We start from the raw sequence: 23,568 nt of genomic DNA, 5'->3' as shown, positions 1-23,568 counted from the left end.
GGGATGAGGAGACAAAATAAATATTCATAATTTTTGATTGTCCTTTAAAATTTCCGATAGACATCATGGATATTAATTCACCAAAGTCCAAATATTTAGAGGATCATGGCAGTTTGTTTTTGAAGCTCTAAATTGGACTGTGAGGGGTAGTTTTCTTCCAATGAGTTCAGTTAGCTGGAGAACTACACTGAATAATCATTCATTTTTATTAACCCTTTGCCTTATTTGAATAACCATGTAAAGTTGAAAGTGTCCCCCGTTGTATCTTCCCGCATTAAACATGCCCATATGTACGTTGGTGTGTGCAAACTATTGAATGCTATTTTAGCATGCATCACTCTCAGCTGTGGTCCATGCTGCTACCGCTGGTGTGTGTGTTTTGGCTTTATGTGGCTTTGCCTCTCAGACACAGTTTAGCAACAGCTCAGCCTGCCTGCATTATTCATACAGGAGCGAGCCTGCTGATAAGGTTACACCGAGGCAGTGTATTTGGTGCATTAAGGTGCCCTTTGCCACTGTATCATAGGGATACACTCTGACACAATCATACAATAAGCATACTCATATGTGCATGCAGATGAGCTGAGAATATGGGTAGGCCTCAAGTTGATGCGAACAGGGGATGGATGAAGCCCTAGTAAGAGAGAAAGATGCAGAAGGTTGCAGGAGTTCACAAAGGTAAGCTGACGTCGATGTGGGAGGATACACATTTACTCTCAGACAAAGAGGAGGGCACCCCTGAAGGCCGAGACTCACACAGATGCACACATATTGTCTCTCCTTGCTGTGGGGACGTCCTGCCAAAGTTGATGTGGCGGCCAAGATGAGGAGTCACTGCTGGACTCACAGGACGCAATAACAATGGGAGACACACAAAGGACTACACAGACCCTGTCATTGGGATAACAGGGTGTTTTATTCATCGTGTGACCCTGGGAAGTTATTTACAAGCCTGTAAAGGGGAACAAGAACAGAAATGAGCAAGCATCTTTGCTATGCTGGATGGACTTCAGTGGAAAAACTCATTGACCCAGAGGCAACAAGTGGGTAAAACTGAAAGAGACTTGTACCAGTGAGATTAATCTTTCTCATATGTAACATTTTAAATTCAGTGTTTTTAATATAACACTCCAAGGCAGGTTTCTGTATCTCTTTATTTACACAGAGACAACAACGTTTTTGCTGAGGATTGAAGAGGTACTGTAATTTGAGCGAGCACTGATGGCTGAGATTCCATTACTAGATCGCGTTTTGAAGCACTGTGGTTTGTCTTTGTGTGAACTGACTTTGGACACATTGTGCTGGGGTTTCTGGGGTGTCACAAAGACAGATGGAGAAAAAAGCAGACAAGATGTGAAAATAAATTGTGAATGAGAGGATGTTTCTACTATTTGGATTTTCTTCTCAAGAGTACAACGACATTGACATTGATATTGACCTGCTTACGCACATTTCGGAAACTTGTTCTTTCTCTAGTTGTTCAGAATGATATGAGTTAGAAGACATCATGCCACCTAAAAAAGGTGATGCGAAATTAGCAGCCAAGAAAGGCAAGTCAGAGGAGCCAAAGAAGGGAGGAAAGGTTGATAAGAAGGGAGGGAAAGATGACAATAAAGGAGGAAAGAAACCAGAGGAGCCACCAGCTAAGGGGAAAGGGAAGGATGATGGAAAAAAGGGAAAGGGAAAGAAACCTGTCAGCGAGTCAGAGGAGGGGTCAGAGGAAGAAGAAGAGGAGATGAAGACTGAGGAAGAAAATAGTGATGACAGTGAGAAAGAGGTAGTTACGGCGAAGGAGAAAGGGAAAGGGAAAGCAGCTCTGAAAGGTGCCTCCAAGGCCATTGCTGTAAAGGGATTTAAGCCTCCTAAACACTTACCTCCGTCTGATGATGATGAGGAAGAGGAGGAAAAGACGGGAAAGGCAAAGATGAATAAAGGTATGGGAGCAATAAACCTGAAGAAGATGAGTGATGTCAACATCAAAGGAGCCTCACGGGCCATGATGGGCTTTGCTTCAGAGGGACAGAAGAAGGGTGCAAGTGCAGCAAAAGCACAAAAGAAACCAGATGTCAGTTCTAATCTCAAAGGAGCCTCCAAAGCCTTGACAGGCCTTACAGGAAAGTCCTCTCCTTTTAAAATGCCCTCTAAACAGCAGGCAGAGATACCAAAACCAAAGAGAAACCTCAAAAGTACCTCCCGTCTCTTCCTACGACTCTCCAAGAAAAAGAAGCCCCCTGCTGGTGTTAAACCCCTACTGGGAACCAGCAAGCTTTTTGCTGGGTTTGGGGATAAATCATCTTCTGCTGATAAAAAGCCTGGTCTGTCTGGCTTCAGCTTGTTTAATAAAAAGAATGATGCTCCAAAAGAAACCACACCACCTAAGAAGACACTAAATTTATCTGGCTTAGGTGCCCAGGGAAAAATGGCGTCAGAGGCAAAGGGACTGGGAGGGAAGTTCAAAGGCATGTTTGGGAAAAAGAAAGCAGGATCAGGGTTTCAGTCTAAAAGCAGGATTTTAGGAAGGATGGCTGCAGTATCTAACTGGTTGACAGGGAGGTTCCTGACTGCTAAGGGCCAAGGTCGACTAGGGGGACGAGCAGGAAGACATGGACGAAAGAGTCTGTCATTTGCTAACAGAGACGCTAGAGGGAGACAGACTCATTATTACAATGAGGGCTATGAGTATGATGATGAATATGGAAATGAGGAAGATTACAACAACAGGACGAGACCTAATGGCTACTTGAGGCAACCTATGACCTATGACCCATATGACCCTTATGGAGATGAACTAGATTACTATGATGATGATGAGTGGGAAGATGAATATGGTTACTATGATGATGAAGGCCACTTTTATTATGATGATGAATTGTACTACGAGGATGATGTGGATTACGACCCTTATGGCTATGATGAGTACGATGATTACTATGGCGATGAAGAGATGGAGTATTACTATGGTGAAGATGGAATGCTGTATGTAGTTGAGCCAGATCCAAATGGTTACCATGGTAATGTCATGGATGATTTCTATGACCCATATGACCCTGAGCTGTACGGAGATTACTTTGACCACAATATGGGTTACAACTATGGGATGTCTGACCCATATGTCACAATGAGTGGTGGTTATGATGTTTTTTCCGGCCTATATAATGACCCAATGTTGGGATATGCAGAGCCTGCTGGTATGTATAACCCCTATCATCAACCTTTCTATATGGAAGCCGGGCTGGATCCAGCGGAGACAGGACAGCTATATGGACAGGAGCAGCTGTCTTACTCTCTTGCTGAGCCATTTTCAGCAGAGCAGTTCAGGGTCCCCAGGCCCCAGGTTAGGCTATTTGGAAAAGACAGAATAGAGGTAGAAACACTGCCACCTCCTCCTCCTCCTCCTCCTCGTCATTCTCATCTCTCCTCCCCAATGTTGCCCCCTCCTTCCCCAGCTCTTGACCTCAACAATCTGGAAATGATGTCAGATATACAATATGAGCAGCCCCTCCCCACATACTTTCCTGCACAGATTCATTACCCCACTGTTATGAACAAACAACAAACCCCCATCATTCACAGACAAGCCCAGACGCCAACAGCTATGAGTCATCAACAGGAGCATTGCTCTCTCTCTCAGCCTACTCACCCTCCTTTCTCTGTTTCTCTCAGTCACATGTCACCATCCCCCCTGCCACAACAGTTGGCCTCCCAAGTTTACCAACCATCCCTCCCCCAAGACTCCCGAATGTTCCAGGTGGGGCAAATGTCCCCAATGGTCAGACAAATACATCCACCAATGCCTCCACTAATGCATTCTACACTGCATTCACCAGTGGCTTCCCCTAGGCCAATGCAACGAATGAGTCCCCTGTCATCTCCACATCTGTCACTTAGGCCAGGATCATTTAGGGCAATGGCACCTCCCACACCACACTTCTCAACACATCACATGGACATCCAAACAGGCATCCAGCAAGACCCCCATCTGTCCCCTCGCTTACACAGGAGAGGACTCACTCACCGGGCCTCAATAATACGCCAAATGCAGGCTTCACCAAGCCCACCTGCTTCTTCATCACACCAGAGGAGAGGGATGTCAGTTAGAGCTCAGCCATCCCTGTCAAGAGGAATGGGGCGAGCTGGGTTCCGCAGGGCATCATCATCTGTCCGACCCCAATCCCCCCTTTCTAGCCCCCTAGCGTCACCCCGAGGATCACTGAGGAAAAGAGCAAGTCCACCACCTTCCCCGAGATTGTCTTTCATACAGCAACCCCCTCCTGCTGTGCCTTTGCCAACTACCAGACCACATTTGTTTAAAGGTAGAAAACAAACATCCAAGTTGAGGCATTCCACTTCTCCTCCCCTATCATCCCCACAAAGACAGAGCCCGCCTCTACATGAGAGATCTCAGTCCCCCCCCCAAACCTTCCGCCCTACTTCCCCCCATCGTCCTCCCTCTCCTTCCCCATCACGGATCTCCAGTCGCCCCCTACCCACCCGGTCCTCTACTCGCAGGCTGAGAGGTGGTGCTGGAGGCCGAAATCATGTGCCCATGGGGGCTGTGAAACCCTACCCAGCTAATTCCTTCTCACAGAGAAGCAGTAGACATGGACCCCCTGTCACTCAGCATGTAGCCCCATTCAGGTCCTCTATCCATTGTGGCCCAGCCCCTCCCTCAGGACAGTTAGGGGCTGTAGCTGGAACTCCCATGTTAGCCAGGGCAGGCTCCCGGCCTACAGGGTTAAGGGAGTCAAAGCGAATTGGTACTCCCCAAAGAGGCTTCCACAGACCTGTGGGTAGGGGGCAGCCGCTTGTCCGTATGGCCAGAAACCAACCTTCTCGTCAATCTAAGCAGTCATTCAGAGCTCCACCTCCAGTGCCTCCTGTCTCTCCACAGCCTTCTTTGAAACATAGTGGTCCTCGTTCTCCCCAGCCATCAGTACATAGGTTGCAGAGCAGACCTCCATCACCACAACCAATGCCACGTAGATCTCCTCTGCCTTCCCGTTCAGCCTCTCCCATGCACCGTATGTCTCAACCATCGTCCCCCTTTCCCCAAAGGGCTATGAGTCCCCAGAGTCCAGGGCCAACATCTTTTCAACCTCCAGTATATCACCCCAGTCTTCCTGGTAATATCCAACCTTCTCAAACCATTACCCAGTATGACTACACAATGATTGAGCCGGGCCCATCCCCAATGCTTACAAATGCTTTACCAACCCATCAGGGGGTAGGTGCTTCCTTTCTTCCTTCTCCCCTTCCCTCCTCCATCCCTTACTCCAACACTGCTTACTCCTCTCCTTTACAGAGACCCTATTCCCCCCGAACACAGTATGAAGTCAACCCCCAAAACCCCCCTCAATCTTCACCCCCATCACCTTATCTAGGGCGTGCGCTCCAGAACCCTTATTTGCAGAACGCCAGCTACACAACTACTTTACAGAGAAGCTCTTCCCCCATACTTGGTGGCCAGGAGGATATATTAGCTGATGTTTATTTGAGCCAGGAAGGAAGCCCATATGCCACTCCTGGTCTATCTAATGCTTTAACGCAGAACTCCCACCTGCGCAGTGCCTCCTACTCATCTCCTCTACAACGCAATGCCAATGTCTACACAACTGTCCTCTCACCTCCACAGGAAGCAGCCCCTTTTGTTCCCTCTGTACCCTCCTCCCCACACTTGTCTTCTGCTATGCTTACCTCCCAGCTACGTAATGCTTCCTTTGTCTCACCCCTTCAGCGACACTTCTCCCCTGCTTCTCCCGCCCCTCCTCCCACCACACCCCAACAAGTTACTGTAAGAGGTAGCTCTTCATTTCTCTTTGGTGGACTCCGGACCTCTCAAATTCAGGGATCCATGTTAAGACTTCCAGGTGGAGCTTTGGCAATGTCTGGGAGACCTGCTCAGTCTCCGGTTACCACTGTTGGTGGTGGGGAGCTGTCCCCCTCTGTGCTCTCCAATGCCCTTCAGAACCCGAGCCTACGTCAGGCCACCTATCAATTACCTGATGGCTCATTGGTCACCAGAACGGAACCTGCTGAACATCCCCAAAGACCATCACCCCTCTCATCCTCTATGCTATCCTCTGCCTTGCTCAATCCCAGTTTGCAACAGGCCACATATCGTTTGCCTAATGGCACTCTTGTAACCAGGACAGAACCCACACCTGTACACTCCCTTTCCTCACCTATGCTTTCCTCTGCCCTGTTGAACCCCAATGTACGTAAAGCCATATATAGGCTGCCAGATGGCACTTTGGTTACAAGAAACGAGCCAGCACCTGAGCATGTCACCCATTCATCTTCTATGCTTTCTTCTGCGCTTCTCAATACCAATATTCGTAAAGCCTCTTATCAATTACCAGATGGTTCAATTCTTACAAATCCGGTAGAGGAGACACAGAATGTTGTGAGCGCAGCATCATCACCGGGGCTATCAAGTGCCCTGATGAATGCTAACCTGCGTAAGGCAAAGTTTCAACTTCCAGATGGATCATCATTGTTTTCACGGAACCAAACCCAAGCATCCACCTCTGCCTCCTCCGGTCCTAACCTTTCTGGTGCAATGTTAAACACCAACCTCCGAGGTGCCTCCTACAGACTTCCAAGCACATCACTTTTGAGGCAGCCTAGTTCTGCTGATACCTCTGAGCCACGATCCCTTGACCTCTCCAATGCTCTCCGCAACCCGAACCTCCGCTCTGCCACTTACCGTCTGCCTGACGGCACTCTGATGTCTCGCTCTCAGCCCACTACAGCACCTCGAACACTTGACCTGTCTAATGCTTTATCAAAGAACCCAAACCTTCGTGGGGCAAATTACCGTCTCCCTGATGGCAATATCATGACACGGCTTGGTGCACCTAGCACCCCAGAACCTCGCTCACTTAATCTTTCTGGTGCCCTGCAGAACTCTCACCTCCGGGGAGCCTCTTTCCGCCTACCCTCATATGCTGTAGTATCCCCCCAGGTCCAGGGATCTGGGCATGAACAGCACTGGGCACAGGGCCCTGGAGGTGAAGGCTTGGTTCCGCTGCAAGACATGGATGTGTGGGGTGCAGAGAGGGTTCTACCTCACAGCACAGTTCAGAATCTCAATAAGTGGTCCATGTCTAGAGACGGGGAGCTGCTGGACCCCCAAAGCCTGATGGTACAGAGACACATGGGGAATGAACCAGGGGAGTGGGATCTCAGCAGGGAGGGGGAACCACAGGGCCACTGGTTTGACAAGGTAAAAGCCATGAAACATGACTCACACTAAAAGTAGACACAATAGCTAACGTTGAGTACTGTACTGATATATAATAAGTCTTTGTGTTTGTGGTGTAATCTTGTAGTTGCAGGTGTAATGTTAGGGTGAACGCCTGGCGCATTAGTGTACTTTTCCATGTGAGTGTTTAATGCATGAGCCAATTGATCCTACATCATGTCCTCATTCCTGAGTGTGTATGCGTGTATTTAGATGTACTCAATCAGAAGCCTACCAACCATGGCTCCCCGGGAGCAACGAGAGGAAGATGGAGTGGAAGATATGACACAGTTAGAGTAAGTAGAGAAATCTCACACACTAGAGTGAAACCTACAAATTGACAGTAAACTATGTAAAAATGAAAAGTCGTATTTAAAGGTGCTCTAAGTGATGTTGGGTGATGTTACTTCTTGTTGAAGTTCAAAGTGTTTTCCAACAAAACGAGGCTAGCTGACCCCTCCCTCCTCCTCCTCCCGTCCCCTCTCCCTCCCTCTCTGCGCACTAACCCCCCATCCCCCAATTTCATTACTGTGCAATACTATTATTTAACCATTAAATCAATAACTTACATTATTGTGCAATATTTAATGTTTAATCCCTTAACAACACTGACAATTCTGTGCAAATTCATAACTGCACTATTTAAATAGTTTTGGTACACCAATAACTCTGTGCAATTTCATAACAGTGTAACAATATTTTCATAACGTGTATACAAATATATTTACAGTATCTTTCTTACTATTTTATATATGTACTGTGTTAGTAATCTCAGGAACTGTTCACCCCCCAACCCCTTTTTTTTTTCTTCTGCACTACTTATATTTTACACTTCTTATTGACTGTAAAGGAATTGAGTCAATCTTGTTGCACAGGTATTTCCCATGTGTATAATGACAATAAAGGCATTCCATTCTATTCTACAATCAAATAAATTGATTCCATTTGGTTTATCAAGATTTGAATTAATCATCTGCAGTCATGGTTGCCTTTCTTAGAATATTGAGAATGAGAAAACCCTACTGCTTATACATTGCAATAAAGTAGGTTTGAAGCTTCAAAGACATGCTGTATGACTCTCAGAAGCTGGCAGAGGAATAATCGCAGTTGTGGAACATGCATACATAGTGATTAAAGAGACCCTTTGTCCTACTGCTTCTGTCTAGGGACATGAATGAAGGGTCTGTTTTGCTGAACCTGAGGAAAAGATCTGAGAGGGAGCTTATTTATGCAAGTATCTGATCAGCACATCAACAACATACAAACACCTACACACAACCATTGTGTTACTAAAAAATTCATGAACCTATAAATCTGAAGTCATATCATTTTTTTGGAGTTTGTGTGTTGATTTTTATAAACCATTCTCTTTATCTCTGTTTCTTTTTATTGTCTTTTGAATATTGTTTCCTTCTTTTCTTCTCTCTCTCCATACCTTGTTTTCTCAGACATACATAGGTAGTATTCTGTTGTCTGTGAATCCCTACAAGATGTACAATATCTATGGGACGGACATGGTGCTGCTGTACAAGGGTCGTGCTCTCGGAGAAAACCCTCCGTGAGTGATGTTTACTTTCAAGCTTTGGGGACAGTTAACTGAAAACCAACAAACTGAACACTGGAATTGTCAGTATTACATTATAGTACATTATATTGTTAAAACACAACAGAACAGATACGTGTTTTTAAATTGGGTTTCAATTGTGCTACATATTATTACTAATTATCCTGTTTTTCAAAACTTGTTGGGTCAATTGCATTGGAAGAAAATGAAAATGTTGACAGGAAGCTGGCTAAGTATGTTGCAGGTAAAAAATTTATTTGGGAAAGGGAAAAACGAGTATGGAGTAATAAGTATGGAGAAACAGATACAAAGACTTAAATTCTGAGTTCATTGCTGTCATCTCTTCACTACTTACTCTTTCTCCTTCAGGCATTTGTTTGCCATAGCAAACACTGCTTACTCCAAAATGATGGATGCCAAACACAACCAGGTCATAATAATCAGGTAAGACTCTCTCCATAGTCTTAATCACTTTCCATGTCCCTGTAAACCAGACAAGTCCACAGCCATATGATTTATACATAAGAGTTCCATTCACTAAGACCGAGTTTGTGTCATCACATCAGATGTGCCTGAGTAATTACATACAGATCATTAATAATTACACAGGATTTTGATAGATACAATTAGATTTTTTAATTTGTAAAAACCAGCAGCAAGATTTGTTTTTTGCACATCATTAGTAACCATCCAAAGTTTTGTAACGGTTTAACCTTGGTATATTCCATTCAGCTCCATGGACAGTTATGTTTCCATCTCCAGTTAGACTAGTGTTTGTAAATTCATGAGTGTCTGTCTGTGGTTTTCTGTCCAGCAAACTTAAGACGGAGTCATCTCTCACTCCTCTCGCGCTCTGTCTATCTGTCACAGGCGCCTCACTCCAAGTCAAAACTAATCTCCACACACAAAAACACAGACACACTCAGAGCCCAAATACATCTGACTCAGATGTAAAAGCACTGACACGTAAAATGAACACACACTTGCACATTGGTGTGTGCTTTCAGAAATGGCTAGAAACAATTAGATGAAATACACAAATGTCCACACATTTGCACATACCTGGAAAACTCTAGCCGTTTTTGGAATGAGACACCTGTAAGGAAAGGCCAGCCACGTCTGGGCCAGAAGCAGATTGTCTTTCAGAAGTGTGTGTGTGCGTGTGTGTGTCCAAGTGCACATGTGCAAACCCTATGTTTGTGGTTTGTGTGGGAGTCACTGAGTGTGTGTTTAGGGGTAGCTGAGGTCTGGTGTAAAGTGACCAGTAATGGCCCGGTTTTTAGCTAACCAGCCAGTGTGTTGAAACCTTATGCTGGAATGCGGTCAAGGTGCCGGTGTCCCTAAGCACACGCTCACACACACGCACTCACACACACACACACACACACACACACACACACACACACACACACACACACACACACACACACACACACACACACACACACACATACACACACACACACACACACACACACACACACACACAAACACACACACACGACGCACACACACACCTGCCCCCTATTGGCCAAGCTTGCTTAATGGGGGCATTTAGCACTAAGCTGTTGGCAGTGATGTAGCCCAGTGTGTGTGTGTCTGTGTGTGTGCGTGTCTGCGTGTGTGAGAGCGTTTCAGGTGGTTCAACACAAAAGTGGAATTGATGCCCTGTCTAATGCATGATTAGCTTGGTCTCACATCACTTAGTCAATTAAGTCAAACCCGCTACAAACAGCAGTACGGAGGTGAGAAGGATCATATAATAGATGCTCTGAGTGATTAATACAAGCTGGGTGTAGTGCTGGGTGTAGTGGTGCCCAAAGTGCAGATATTGTTTACGCTTAACGAGCTTCTACTTTGCCATCTAGTATGCAACCAAGTATGCAACCAAATCCAGCCTATCATTCAAGAATGCTAAATACAATCACACATTTTTTGTAATAAACCATAATTTGAAGGTTTTGTATTTATTGGTAGTTTTGTTTTTCACATAGCCAGTGTTACTGATCTTATCAGTAGTGTGTAAAAGTATCAGAAATGTCATCAAACATTTCGAAATCTTGGCTTCTGGCTGTTTATCCATAGTATTTTATCAATAAAGGTTTCAAAAGCACCAAGTGTGCGGGGAACATATTTTCAGTAGGAAGGGCTTTCCCGGACAATATGTGACATATAACATATCCCACTCTCACTAATGGACACTGTATTTTTGGTGTTGTTATTTTTTGACAACTTGAAGCTATATTGCGTGGTTTCTGTCGTCCCCCTGAGGAGACAGCCCTGTTGTTGCCTCCATATGACACAATCCTTCCGTAATTGTGCAAGCGCCCCCACCCCATATCCACACAGTTGCTAGTAGCCAAGGAGGTCAAGGAAGATTAAAAAAACATGACAGACTCTTCACTCGAGTTTCTACGTGTGAAAGTCACTGGACGACACCAAGTTCTAAACAAAGGCATACTGAGAAACAGAGTTGTGTGGTGCTCTACACAAATTAGCTTTGTATCAACTCATTTGGCAATAGCTTGAATATAACGGACGTTCAATACAGTAAAATCAAAAATGATACGCACTAAACATTTAAATTGAAGCTACGCAATGTTATTTTCTGCAGCGTTCATTTGCTATGGCCAGTTACACCTTCTCTAAACTTTTAGCTGAGGTGATGGCAGTGACATCAAGATATGAAGGTAGAAAACCAGATGTTTATCCTTCAAATTGACAGTATTTATCATACTTTATTATTCCTTCCCATGCTGGTGAGAGGCACACTTTATTAGGCACTCATTTCCACAATGGCCTTGAATATTTGCAGAAATAACGCAGAAAATTGCTGTGACCTCTTTAGCAGAGGGCTGTCTGACTGTCTGAATCTTTTGTTTTTTAAATGTATCAACTACTGAGTTGTATTGATGGGTGTTATCTCTGTCCAGTGAGCATGTGTTATTGTGTTTCAGTGGGGAGAGCGGGTCTGGAAAAACAGAGGCTACCAAACTGGTCCTTCGCTTCCTAGTAGCAATACATCACAAATGCAATCTTGCGCAACAGGTACACACACACACACACACACACACGCACACACACACACACACACACACACACACACACACACACAAACACAGGTTTGTGGCACTATCTTTGTGGGGACCTGTCGTTTACATAATGCATTTACCAGCCCCTTACCCTAGCTCAACCATCACAACTAAATGCCTAACCTTAACCCTTACCCTCACCCTAACCGTAACCCATTTCTAAACCTGATCCTAAAACCAAGTCTTAACCCTTAAACAGCGCTTTAAACCTCCAGGGGTCCAGCATTTTGGCCCCGCAAAGCTGCCGGGACCCCACAAGTGTCCTGGACTCTTGGTTTTTGTATCCCACGAATATTGTTAAACAAGTTCACACACACACACACACACACACACACACACACACACACACACACACACACACACACACAAACACACACAAAACCTTCCTATCTTGAAGGATGACTAACGATAATCTTTTTTCATGTCTTGGTTTCTCTGCTGGCTCTGCTCGGGTACAGATTGAGGTAGGGGGGTTCCCTGCATGACTTGTGCTTTACATTTTACAACTCATCTTCTCATTTTGCCATGAGAATAGCAGGTTGCTGTGTTTTGTTGTGGTGTGTGACCACCACCATTAGAGATGTTATGTTTTTCTTGTAGAGTTTCTTTTACTTGCTTTATAGAGATGTGTCTACAGCAACAGCAGCCTGTTTAGCAGGTGGTGTTAAAGTGGCTGCTGAATTACTCCCAGAGCAAGATGTTTGGTTGCCAAGCTGATAAAAGTTGTCGATTTATTGTTTGTTTGAATGTTTGGCAGATACTTGAGGCAGCTCCTCTGCTGGAATCTTTTGGAAATGCCAAAACTGTACGGAACGATAATTCCAGTCGCTTTGGGAAATACATAGAGGTCTTTCTGGAGGAGTGAGTATGACTTTTTTATCACCTTTAAAAAACGTTTTTTTTACCATTTTGTTTTTCACTGTAAAATCCATAGAAAAACAGATAATGTACTGGCAAAAAACTATTACCGTTTCCGTTGAGTTTACGGATATTCCTATTAATCCCAAACTGGAAAATTCAGTAATTTACAGTTTATCCTCTGGACCTTAAACTATAATTTCTGTTAGTAAAAAAAAAATTTGAATACGGAAAAACACCTATGAAAAATCCAGACAGAAAATGTATTCCTATTACAGTAACACCGTATATTAGCCTGTATTTCTATCGACTTTTCTAACAGCGTTCTGCTGTCTGAAAAAGTTTTTTGTTATTAAATGCTACACTTTTTTCTTCTCCTCTTTGTTCTCTACTGTCCAGTGGTGTGATCAGTGGTGCCATAACCTCTCAGTATCTACTGGAAAAGTCCCGTATCGTCTTCCAGGTGACATGCGCAGAAGCGCACACAAGACACTTTATATCTTACACTTTTCTGTATTGGAAAGCGTTACATTTGTGTTTTTCTTACAGGCCAAAGATGAGAGGAACTATCATGTCTTCTACGAGATGCTGGCAGGTCTTCCCTCGCAGCAGAGGCAGGCTCTCTATCTACAAGAGGCTGAGACCTACTATTATCTCAACCAGGTAGAAGACAAAGTGCAGCAAATGACTCCACATTTTCAGAAATGTGGAGTCATGTGGAGATAAGGCTTCTCAGACAAAGTGAACTCTTCACTCCAAACTCTTTAGACCTTTTTCTCTTTCTCTCCATAAAGGGAGGGGATTGTGGGATAACAGGAAAGAATGACGCAGAGGACTTCCTGCGTCTGCTCGCTGCCATGGAGATCCTTCACTTCACCCCTGACGACCAGTCATCTATCTTTAAAGTTCTTTCTTCCATACTGCACCTGGGCAACGTCTACTTTCAGAAATATGAGGTAGTGTTTCTGGTGATCTTCCCTCCTTTGCAGGGGCATGAATATTTTTTACCAATGATTCACCAAAATATTTTCTGTTTAAACAGTACTGCCAATGGCGACTACACCATGTCTTTGTCCAGCCAAACAGAGTTGGGGTTATAGATAGAGTCATGAATCACATTTTTTTCTTTTTTTTGGTAAAATAGTAATAAAAATAATAATAGCAAAAAAAAAAAAAACTTGTAAGAACGTGTTTCTTATTTTCTCTGGTATTTTGTCATTAGATTAGATTAGATTAGATTCAACTTTACTGACATTACACAGGTACAGGTACAAGGCAACTAAATGCAGTTTAGGTCTAACCAGAAGTGTAATAGCAGCAAGTGCAGGATGTACAATGGCTTCATAAGTGCAGGACATGGATATGTACTGAGTAAATGTAGAGATGACTACTATTATAAACAGAATTTTAGGGATAGATTTGTCCTAACATATAATATATGGATAACTAGTATTGTGAACAAAATTTACAGCTGGATATGTACTGAATATAATGTACAGGTGGCTATTATCATAAATAGAATTTTACAGATATGTACAATGAACATAATATACAGATGGTTGTTACTATAACAGAGTTTACAGGTGAATACGTACTATGAATATTTTTACAGCTGGCTATTACTATAGACAGAATTTGATTTTGCAGATAGATATATAGGATAAGTTAGTCTACAATGATCAGTATAACAATGGACATGGTCATATGCAGGTATGCATGATTGCTTGGTAACATGTATGTTGGTGTTGTCCAACATCAAGTCTCTATTAATCATGTGACAGGACAATAAACGGTAGCTTGTTTAGGCACAAAATCAGTCAAGACTGGCAAGCCGACCACATCTGCATGCCAAGCGGGAGGTAATGCTGTTCATACATAAAAGTAGCATACGAACCGTTGTAACTATCTTACGCCACTGTGGCTTTGTTTTTCTTTTTGTTATTAATGTTTCTTAATTCACAATTCAGGCAATCCAAACAGCCCTGTTTCACAAAGCATGGTTTAAATTTGGAATACTTTTGCCACTCAGATTATGTAAAGGGGAATATGCGTGCGTCCCATAATAATAATAACAATAAATTGAATTTGTATAGCGCTTTTCCCGAGCTCAAAGTCACTTAACAGAGTAGAGACAGTTATAAAAAAACTAAAAAATAAAAAAACTAAGGATAGGCAGAACAGAAAAGATGCATGCAGGCTGAGTCTTTGGCAACGGCCCAGGTTTGATTCCGACCTGCAAGCCTTTGCTGCTTGTCATCCTCTCTCTCTCTCTCTCTCTCTCTCTCTCTCTCTACCCCCTCTTTCCTGTCTATCTGATCAATCTAATAAAGGCCTAAAAAGTCTCCAAAAAATCTTTGAAAAAGAAAAAAGGAAAGTCATTGGTGACATGTTTGTAGAATAGGATGATTATAACACAACATATCAAGTTTTTTCTGTCTTTCTCCTTCTGTGTTGCACGGCAGGCCGACGGCCAGGAGGTGGCGTCAGTGGTGAGCGCTCAGGAGATCAGAGTGGTGGCAGAGGTGCTGCAGATCTCTCCAGAAGGACTACAGAAAGCCATCACCTACAAAGTCACAGTGAGTAACAAATTGTGTTTTTTGTGCATGTGTATTAAAATCTGCTGCCTTCGGGCATCCCTGCATTGCTTGCTTGAAATTAAGATGTGTCAGAGCAGGGGTCTTCAGCGTTTTTTAGGCCAAGGGCCCCTCAGCTGAAAAGGAGACGGAGTATGGACCTCTCAATATATATGTTGTATAAAATTGAGTTGCATATTAAAACGTGTAGGGCGGCCTAGAGCCATTAGACATACAGTACATTTTTATGGTGCATACAATACGAAGCTATTCAAATAATTGTTGACATATTCACATATTTATCCATCCGGTTTCAATGTTAAAAATGTGGCACAGTGAATCCTTAAGCTTAACTGTATCTGTGGATGGCTACCTTACCTATAGGCCAGTGAGCCTATTATAAAGATTTATCTTTACAATTAATTCATTGAATTCATCTTAATATTTTTAGCCATATGTATGTTTTGAAACTATCAAACAAAATTTTTTTTGTAGCCAAGCTGACCGTCTCTGTACACCGATGGTTTGTGAGGTATCAGGCTGTTGGACAGCGTACCCTTTATAAGTTATTATAATCAGTGCCTCCTGCTCCTCTGACTTCTTACGTTTATAGCATTTAATGTTATTGGTAGAACAATATGTAATTTCAACATACCATCCTTTTTTAAATTTCTTTAGGTTTGTTTTCTGGGGAAATTTAAATATTGTACTACCTACTCCTGAGAGAAATTCGCAGATGTTTTGTTTCTGCATGCAGCTGTAAGGTTTAAAATAGTGCTCTTAGTCTGTTTTATTTTAGTTTAGGGATCTAATAGCAGCTTCCTTCAAAATCAAACCCACCAGAGACTTGCCATTTCAATAAGAAGTGAATGAAATGGGGGATTGAAACATAATGTAGGTTTTTCTTCAACTGCTCCCAATGTACTTTACAGGTGTAACTTTGATATGTCAGCAGTGATCATGTGGACTTTTCTCTTAAACTCTACACACAACATCTACAACACACAACAAGCATATTGGCACACTGACACTCATCCTGTACAGTCCAAAGACATGAGTAGACACAAAGAGTATTTACACACTTACTGGTGAACTATGTTCTTTTGTAGAGTAATGCTTCTGTCAGCGACAGCAGCTCGGGACTCTTTTCTTTTGCAGTCTCTCATGTTGGATGGTATATATTTTTATAAATAGCCAAACTCAGCAGTGGAGCGTACATAGTAATAGCTTGAAGAGATGGGACCTTTCACATTATAGCCCTTTTTTGTCTAAAACTGAAACTTTTTACTTGCTTGGGGATTTGAAGCTTACTGCAGACAGCATTAGGCTCATATTTCCATATGAGGATTTGTTTTGATCCTTTTAGCAACAAGGGCGTTCCCTCCATCACAAAGACAAAGAAAAGAAAGGAACTGCCTATACTCATTGCCTTTATGTTAAAGTCCTTTAGTGTGTTACCAGGCAGGAGCAGAAGTCCATTGAGTTCACAAATAAGTATGAGGTGAGTCTTCACAAATTGTTTTCAGATCTCATCCAAAAACAGCTCCTCGATCAGTTATTTAAAAAAGAAAGCGTTTGTAGATATCTGGTTTTCTCCGGATTTCAGCTGAAGATAGGGTCCTCCAAAAATCTTTAGTGCACAAATGAAGAAAATTATTTGCCACATTGTACTCCTTTGCTTCAGGCAGAGTGCTGGTGATATCTGGAGTCGTCATTGTTAACATGGTATCTAGGAGGACTTCCACAAGATTTACTAAAAATATTAATTAAGCTGCAATGGAAACACATCAAACCCAACTACAGCCTTCCTTGCATTTCTTCTTCTTCAGTTGTCTATATGGTTCTTAATCACCATCGCAGTAGCCATGACACAATTTCAGTCCCTATCTGAAGTTTGCCATAGTTTCCTTAAGCAAAAAAACACTACATTTGTACCAGCTCCATGCATCTAAACAGGAATTACCCATCTGGCATTAGTGGATCATAAGCGCATGTATGAACCACATCCTCTTATATTCCAGATTCTGATTGGCCATAAAACATCCAATTTTTCTACCTGGTTTAAAAGAAGGAGCCGATTCCAGTTGTCCTGACGATCTTGTGATGCCTCAGTCAAGGAACGAGGGTGATGAGAGAGAAACAAAGAGAGTGACAGAGGACTTTGTTAATAGTATAAATGATCGTGGTGACGATCAAGATCAATGAAGATCAAGTTCTTATGCACTACACTAACAGCCTTCTGTATAATCAAATTTCTAATTACAAAGACGGTTCCTATTGTTTCTATGTAACAGGAGAGGAGTCACTCGTATCCACTCCTTTCCTTAGGCCTAGATCAGACCGTGACAATCCCAGACACTCACGTCAGTGAATACCAGAGTAGAAGAAATGCAAGTGGGAGGGTTCAAAGAAGGGAAGGTGGAATCATCAAAAATTAATGACAAACATAATGACATTACGCTGCATGGTGTTGAGGCTTTCCACTGCACGCCCTCCCCAGCATTATTAAACATTTTAATGGCTCTTCCACTTCACTTAGAAACACACTCCAGATTGCCCTCTCTTGACTAGGGGCTTAAAATATTAAAATGCAAACATGAATGGACAAAACGTTTGAAATAAAAGTGTTTGAGGATATGAAAGATATCTCTAGGAGCAAAGTAAGAGAAGAAGTCCACTGGGTCGTAAATTAGAGATTTAAGCAATTTCAGAGTCTGAACCATTCTGTGTCCTCTAAAGGAGACAATGAGGGACAAGATCTACACCCCGTTGACTGTGGAAAGTGCTGTTGATGCCAGGTAAGAGACAGCTAAACACCCAACATGCAATGCATGAACATGGATTGTTTTTTTCTCCAGATGTATTTTACATGGAATACCACAATTAAAAAGGAAACATCACTGACTTCTATTTAGTCCCCATTAAAAAATTTAAACTTTTAATGTCAGTTAAATTTGGGTATCTGTTTCCAAAAGAAGACTTTCCCTGCATCTCAATCTTTGAGACAGTTTTTCCTTACACCAACTTAAAGATAACAGTAAATGAATTATGGATAGTCCAGTTTTATGATTCATTGACTCTTTTTCTAATTTCCATACAATAATATTGTCCTACGTCTTTCACACACAAATCATTGTTCCCTCAGAGATGCTGTTGCCAAGATCCTGTACTCGCTTCTCTTCCATTGGTTAACAGAGAGGATCAACGCTCAGGTGTATCCCCGCCAACACACCGTCTCCATCTCCATCCTGGACATTTACGGATTTGAGGTACAAAACAAAACATCTTATCACCTGTCTGTCACTTTTTTGTGGTGCAACGCAGAAATAATCCAGTGTATGCATGTGTGTGTGTGTGTGTGTGTGTGTATGTTTGCTTGTGTGGGAACAACAGGATCTGGCCTTCAACAGCTTTGAGCAGCTTTGCATTAATTATGCAAACGAGTACCTGCAGTTCTTCTTCAACAGGATCATATTCAGGGAAGAACAGGTGAGTTCACACCTGCGGAGACACTCAATTAAGTTCACATAAACACACACACACACACACACACACACACACACACACACACACACACACACACACATTAAAAATGGATACACAAAAATACACTTAAACGTTTGCGTGCACATATTTAGACTAGCATGCAAATAGATCTCCATGAGAGCTGGAAGCATTAGTAAATGAATTGCTAAGTTGATTGACAGAAAAATAATAAGACGTGTGATTGTACAGGGACTGTATTGCATTTATTCTCGTATTGCCAGAACTATCTCCGCAGCGCTGAGGAGTAAGGTCTGCCAGACCACAGATATATTCTAAAAATAGTAAAGGAGTTTGTTTTCATTTCTTTAAACCAATCGCAATCATCTTGGGCGGCTCTACGCTCTGGAAGCAGTGACGGTGGCTCTGCAAAGTAGTCTCGGGGAGGAACTTGTTTGGTGGAACATTTGGGCAAAGAAAACGCCACATGCAATATGAAGTGAAAGTAACTGTTCATACAATACAGTAACATGAGCTATTTAAATTAGCTGGAGACATGGGTGAATGTAATTTGCTCTTAACAATGTCTCGCCGTGTGTACTTCCATAGCTAGCCCACTAATCGGTCCCAAAACGTCCCAGTTAGAGAGTAATTGCAATAACGTTTGTTTGTAAATCTTTACAATCATAAACTGTAACAATTAAGCAGGCCGCCTTGTTGCACAATGCAAATTTTCTTCAAAACATTGTGTGTAGTTTGCTAGCTTGAAGTTTGTTGTTGTTTCCTGAAGAGAAGGGATCACACAGAAAGCGGATGTCGGGCAATTACCCTGGAAATGTACTTCAGTTGATTCAGGCTATATTGCATGTGATCCCCATTCAGGAGGAGTACAGTCGAGAAGAGATCCCCTGGCAGGACATCCCATTTAGTGACAACCAGCCCTGCATTGACCTCATTTCTGCTAAGCCTCATGGGATACTGAGGATCCTGGATGACCAGAGCTGTTTCCCACAGGTGGGGCAAAGGGAAACCTAAAGAAGACCTGTAGACCCTTAGGCTTCTTTTACTCCCACAGATTAAATAATCAATCATGTGACTTAAAGTCTGCTTTGTTGCCAGGCGACAGACCACACGTTTCTCCAAAAGTGTCACTATCACCATGGCAACAACCCACTGTATCTGAAGCCAAAGATGCCCCTCCCAGAGTTTACCATCAAGCACTTTGCTGGCCGGGTCAACTACCAGGTATGCAGCTCTTGCTTGGCTCATCTCAGGGGACAAAACCTGCTTTTGGGCTGCCAGTTGATTCGCTGGCTGTTCTGTTGGTTAGTCCGTCATCCAACACTTTGATCCTGACTGCAATTTCTCAACATATATTTGATGGATTGCCATTACATTTCGTACACATATTAATGTCTGCCTTGGGACCGTTAGTGATCCCTTAACTTTTCATCCAGCACCATCATCAGGTCAAAACTTCTGCGTAGAGGAATGTTTGACGCCTGATATTTTAGCAAGCACCTAAGAAACCCAGTGCCAAAACCATAAGAATTAAGAAAAAATAGAAATTCAAATCTAAGCTAAGTGTGTTTAACGGCAATTTACTAAAGAACAAGCAGAGCATTGACTTGATAGGTAGGCTAATCTCAGTTTTATTGTCCAGAGTCTGGCTATACCGGTCTCTCGATGATTTTAACAGTAGCATTTCAATACAAATATTTTATTTTTTTATATTTTCATAACTTAAGCATAAGTTTTTATCATTAAATTGTCAGAAAAACAGGCGAACAATAGATTTCATTGCCTTTAGTGAACATAAACCAATCTGATGGACCGACTGCCATTGCCAGTCATAGAGCCTAACAGGGCTAAAAATACATTGAGGAAAAGTTGCGGGAGTATAAAAACTGTTCCTGACAGATATTTTTAATAATTTTTGATGTCAATGATGCAGGTTTACAAGTTCCTCGATAAGAACTATGACCAGGTCCGCCAGGATGTCCTGGACCTGTTCATTCAGAGCAAAAACAAGGTGAGAGGAGAGGAGCATCACCACATCAACATATTCATGCGTGGTCATGTTACCCACGGAGACCTAATCGAATTTATGTGAACATAAACAATTGTATTTAAATGTGTGAACGCATGTGTGTATTTGTGTGTCCAGATGGTGTCAAATCTCTTCCTGGTTCACGCAGAGGTCACGGGTCAGCAGAGAGGTGGTCACATAAGGAAGAGCAGCACAGTCACCAGAAAATACCAAGCTCCCACCGTCAGCAACAAGTTCCAACAGTCCCTGCTGGAGCTGGTGGAGAAGATGGAGAGGTAAAGCAGAGAGAAGTGAAGAAAATCCTTGGCAGCACACAGTTGCTGTCTACAATTTCTAGACAAATAATTCTGAATAATAATAAAGCAGGAAATTTTGTTTACTTTATTTTTCTGTCTCAGGTGCAACCCTTATTTTGTCCGCTGCATTAAGCCAAATAATACGAAGGTAGATTTTTCTACTGATGACAATAATCATTTGCATGCAAGAGTTCAGTCACACTGTATGCTGACAGCCTTTTGTTTTTCACATGCGCTTACATCTGTGTTCAGCAACCAGGTGTATTCGAGGAGGACCTGGTCAGCAGCCAGCTAAGACACTCAGGGGTCCTGGAGACCATTAGGATCCGTAGAGAGGGGTATCCTGTCAGAATGCCATTTTACAACTTCCTATTCAGGTAAAGAGTAGTCTCGCTTTGCCAGACCCACCTCCAAAACACGCTGAAGGAGAGTCTGGCTACTCCGGTTAATCACTGGATGATGGAAGAAACCTTTGTGAAGAAGCACTGGGTTGTTTGCATGGGAAGTTAAAGCCAACATGTCTGAAAAGATACAGAAAAGAGAGTTGCCTTTTTTTTGTGTTTTTGCGTGTGTGTGCGTGTGTCATCCCCAGGTATAAGTCTTTGGTGGGGATACGAGAGCCTCCAGCAGCAAATGGAGAGAACTGTGTGACAATGCTGAGTAAACTGTGTCTTCTCAGACCAGGAGCATACCATGTTGGAGTCACAAAGGTGAGGCTCTCCTCTCATTTCTCCATGCTAATCCTTTCAATCAATAAAGAAAATCATTAATACATGCTAATCGTGTGTGTGTGTGTGCGTGTGCATGTGTGTGTGAATGGCAGTTTTTTCTGAAGGAGGATATCTACCAGTTGTTGGAGTCTAAGCGTGAACGCGCCCGTCACCTTGCTGCTCTCACCCTGCAGCGTTACACCCGCATGTTCTTCGTCAGGAAGCGCTTTGTGGCCTTACGCAAGAAGATCATCGGGCTGCAGGCACAGTGCCGAGGCTTCCTCACAAGGTCGGCTTTTCCGCTACTGCTAGCTTCATAACTATTAACAGATTTTTGGATATCTACCAAGTCAAAAGCTGGATTCGGTGAACTTAACAGAAAAGCATTCATGTAAAGAAATTGTGGAACTTAATTAAAAATAATTAAAAAGAAAATCTGTCCACTTATCTTTTCCTATCTACATATGTATACAGTAGCAGTGAGAAAGACAAATACTGCTTCTAATGGGGAAAACATAGATTTTTAAAACAATGGTACATTAGGGTACTTTTTAAGGAACAGTATGTAATTTAAATCATTTGTAGATAAAATGATTTCCTAAAGTTTCCAAAAAACAATATCTTTATATCATGGTCTGGAACAAACATGACGATTCCTTCAAATCGAACAGACTTATGCAAACTAAGTAAAAAGGAAACTTGTGACGCAATGACCTCAAATTGAAACTGCATTGGATACAAAATGGAGATTATTTAGAAAACTACTGAACCAAAACCATAATAACACATTGTGACTTCTGTGACAAAATACTTGCATGCCTACAAAGTTTGTCTCGTTGTATGTGTAAAAACGTATTCCCAGGAAATGGGGTCAAAACTTGACGTTAGATATGAGACGTGTTAATGGTGGTACTCCAATTCTTCATTCTGCCCTTTAGGAAGCACTATGTGAAAATGAGGGAGAGTTTAGTTCGGTTCCGCTCTCTCGTCCACATGTACGTCAACCGCAAGCAATACATCAAGGTACATGAAGTCTGCTTTCAAAGGAAACAATTTCTCCTTTCATACCTGGGGATGCACCCTTTCATGCCCACATAAATCACTCAGGATGTTGAACATATTGCCCACTTTTGTGATTGAAGTGAAAATGTTCGGTGCTTGATTTCTCTGATATGTTTGCAGAAGAAGTTTGAAGCCCAGAGGAAAGCTGAAGAAGAGAGGAGGAGGAGAGAGATGGTAAGATAGAAGTTTGGACAGGATGAGTAGCGTGTTCTTCTCTCACGCGACAAGAAGGAAGGTTTTGGCAGTCGGTCATTAAAGAATAAAAACAATATCTCTTTTAGGAGCTGACCAAGAGGGAGGTGGTGAACGTCACACACTTGGTGATCCCTGCAGAGCTCGGCATGTTACTGCAGACAGCAGGAGGTGTGTAAATGTCTTTATGCCTGTCGTCCTGTTTGTGAAGTCCACATCAGTGTGTACACATGTGTCTTTTATGAACCAAATAGCCGGGCAAGCACTTTGCTTTAGTCCTCTGAATGTGTCTCATCTCATCGGCACTCACAGAAGAGAGGGACAATTGATAAAGACACCATAAATGATGTCAGTTTAAATCTGGTCAGCTGCAAACAGGTCTCCATGATCCTACAAAATACAGTATGTGTGCTGGTTGAAATGCTATTCATGCTCCTCTCTCTCT

At 42.7% G+C, this 23,568-nt stretch overlaps 1 protein-coding gene across 1 annotated transcript in view; it reads left to right on the top strand.

The window, feature by feature from the left end:
* The first annotated feature begins 206 nt into the window (after positions 1–206).
* myo15aa (myosin XVAa) overlaps positions 207–23,568 on the top strand; it is a 44,691-nt gene continuing 21,329 nt past the window's right edge. Inside the window, exons 1-26 of the mRNA XM_034894410.1 lie at positions 207–7,225; positions 7,457–7,539; positions 8,410–8,473; positions 8,692–8,801; positions 9,177–9,251; positions 11,765–11,855; positions 12,358–12,363; positions 12,657–12,760; positions 13,157–13,220; positions 13,307–13,420; positions 13,552–13,713; positions 15,220–15,333; positions 18,070–18,128; positions 18,476–18,599; positions 18,724–18,819; positions 19,696–19,827; positions 19,933–20,058; positions 20,768–20,845; positions 20,981–21,138; positions 21,262–21,307; positions 21,412–21,536; positions 21,752–21,869; positions 21,983–22,158; positions 22,808–22,892; positions 23,052–23,105; positions 23,213–23,294. Of these exons, the coding sequence (XP_034750301.1) occupies positions 1,508–7,225; positions 7,457–7,539; positions 8,410–8,473; positions 8,692–8,801; positions 9,177–9,251; positions 11,765–11,855; positions 12,358–12,363; positions 12,657–12,760; positions 13,157–13,220; positions 13,307–13,420; positions 13,552–13,713; positions 15,220–15,333; positions 18,070–18,128; positions 18,476–18,599; positions 18,724–18,819; positions 19,696–19,827; positions 19,933–20,058; positions 20,768–20,845; positions 20,981–21,138; positions 21,262–21,307; positions 21,412–21,536; positions 21,752–21,869; positions 21,983–22,158; positions 22,808–22,892; positions 23,052–23,105; positions 23,213–23,294 (8,164 nt within the window). The 5' untranslated portion in view covers positions 207–1,507. The remainder of the gene's footprint in view (positions 7,226–7,456; positions 7,540–8,409; positions 8,474–8,691; positions 8,802–9,176; positions 9,252–11,764; positions 11,856–12,357; positions 12,364–12,656; positions 12,761–13,156; positions 13,221–13,306; positions 13,421–13,551; positions 13,714–15,219; positions 15,334–18,069; positions 18,129–18,475; positions 18,600–18,723; positions 18,820–19,695; positions 19,828–19,932; positions 20,059–20,767; positions 20,846–20,980; positions 21,139–21,261; positions 21,308–21,411; positions 21,537–21,751; positions 21,870–21,982; positions 22,159–22,807; positions 22,893–23,051; positions 23,106–23,212; positions 23,295–23,568) is intronic.

Source organism: Etheostoma cragini, chromosome 15, assembly GCF_013103735.1.
Source record: "Etheostoma cragini isolate CJK2018 chromosome 15, CSU_Ecrag_1.0, whole genome shotgun sequence".
NCBI classification, from domain to species: Eukaryota; Metazoa; Chordata; class Actinopteri; order Perciformes; family Percidae; genus Etheostoma; species Etheostoma cragini.
This window is presented reverse-complemented; position numbering and strand designations above follow the sequence as displayed.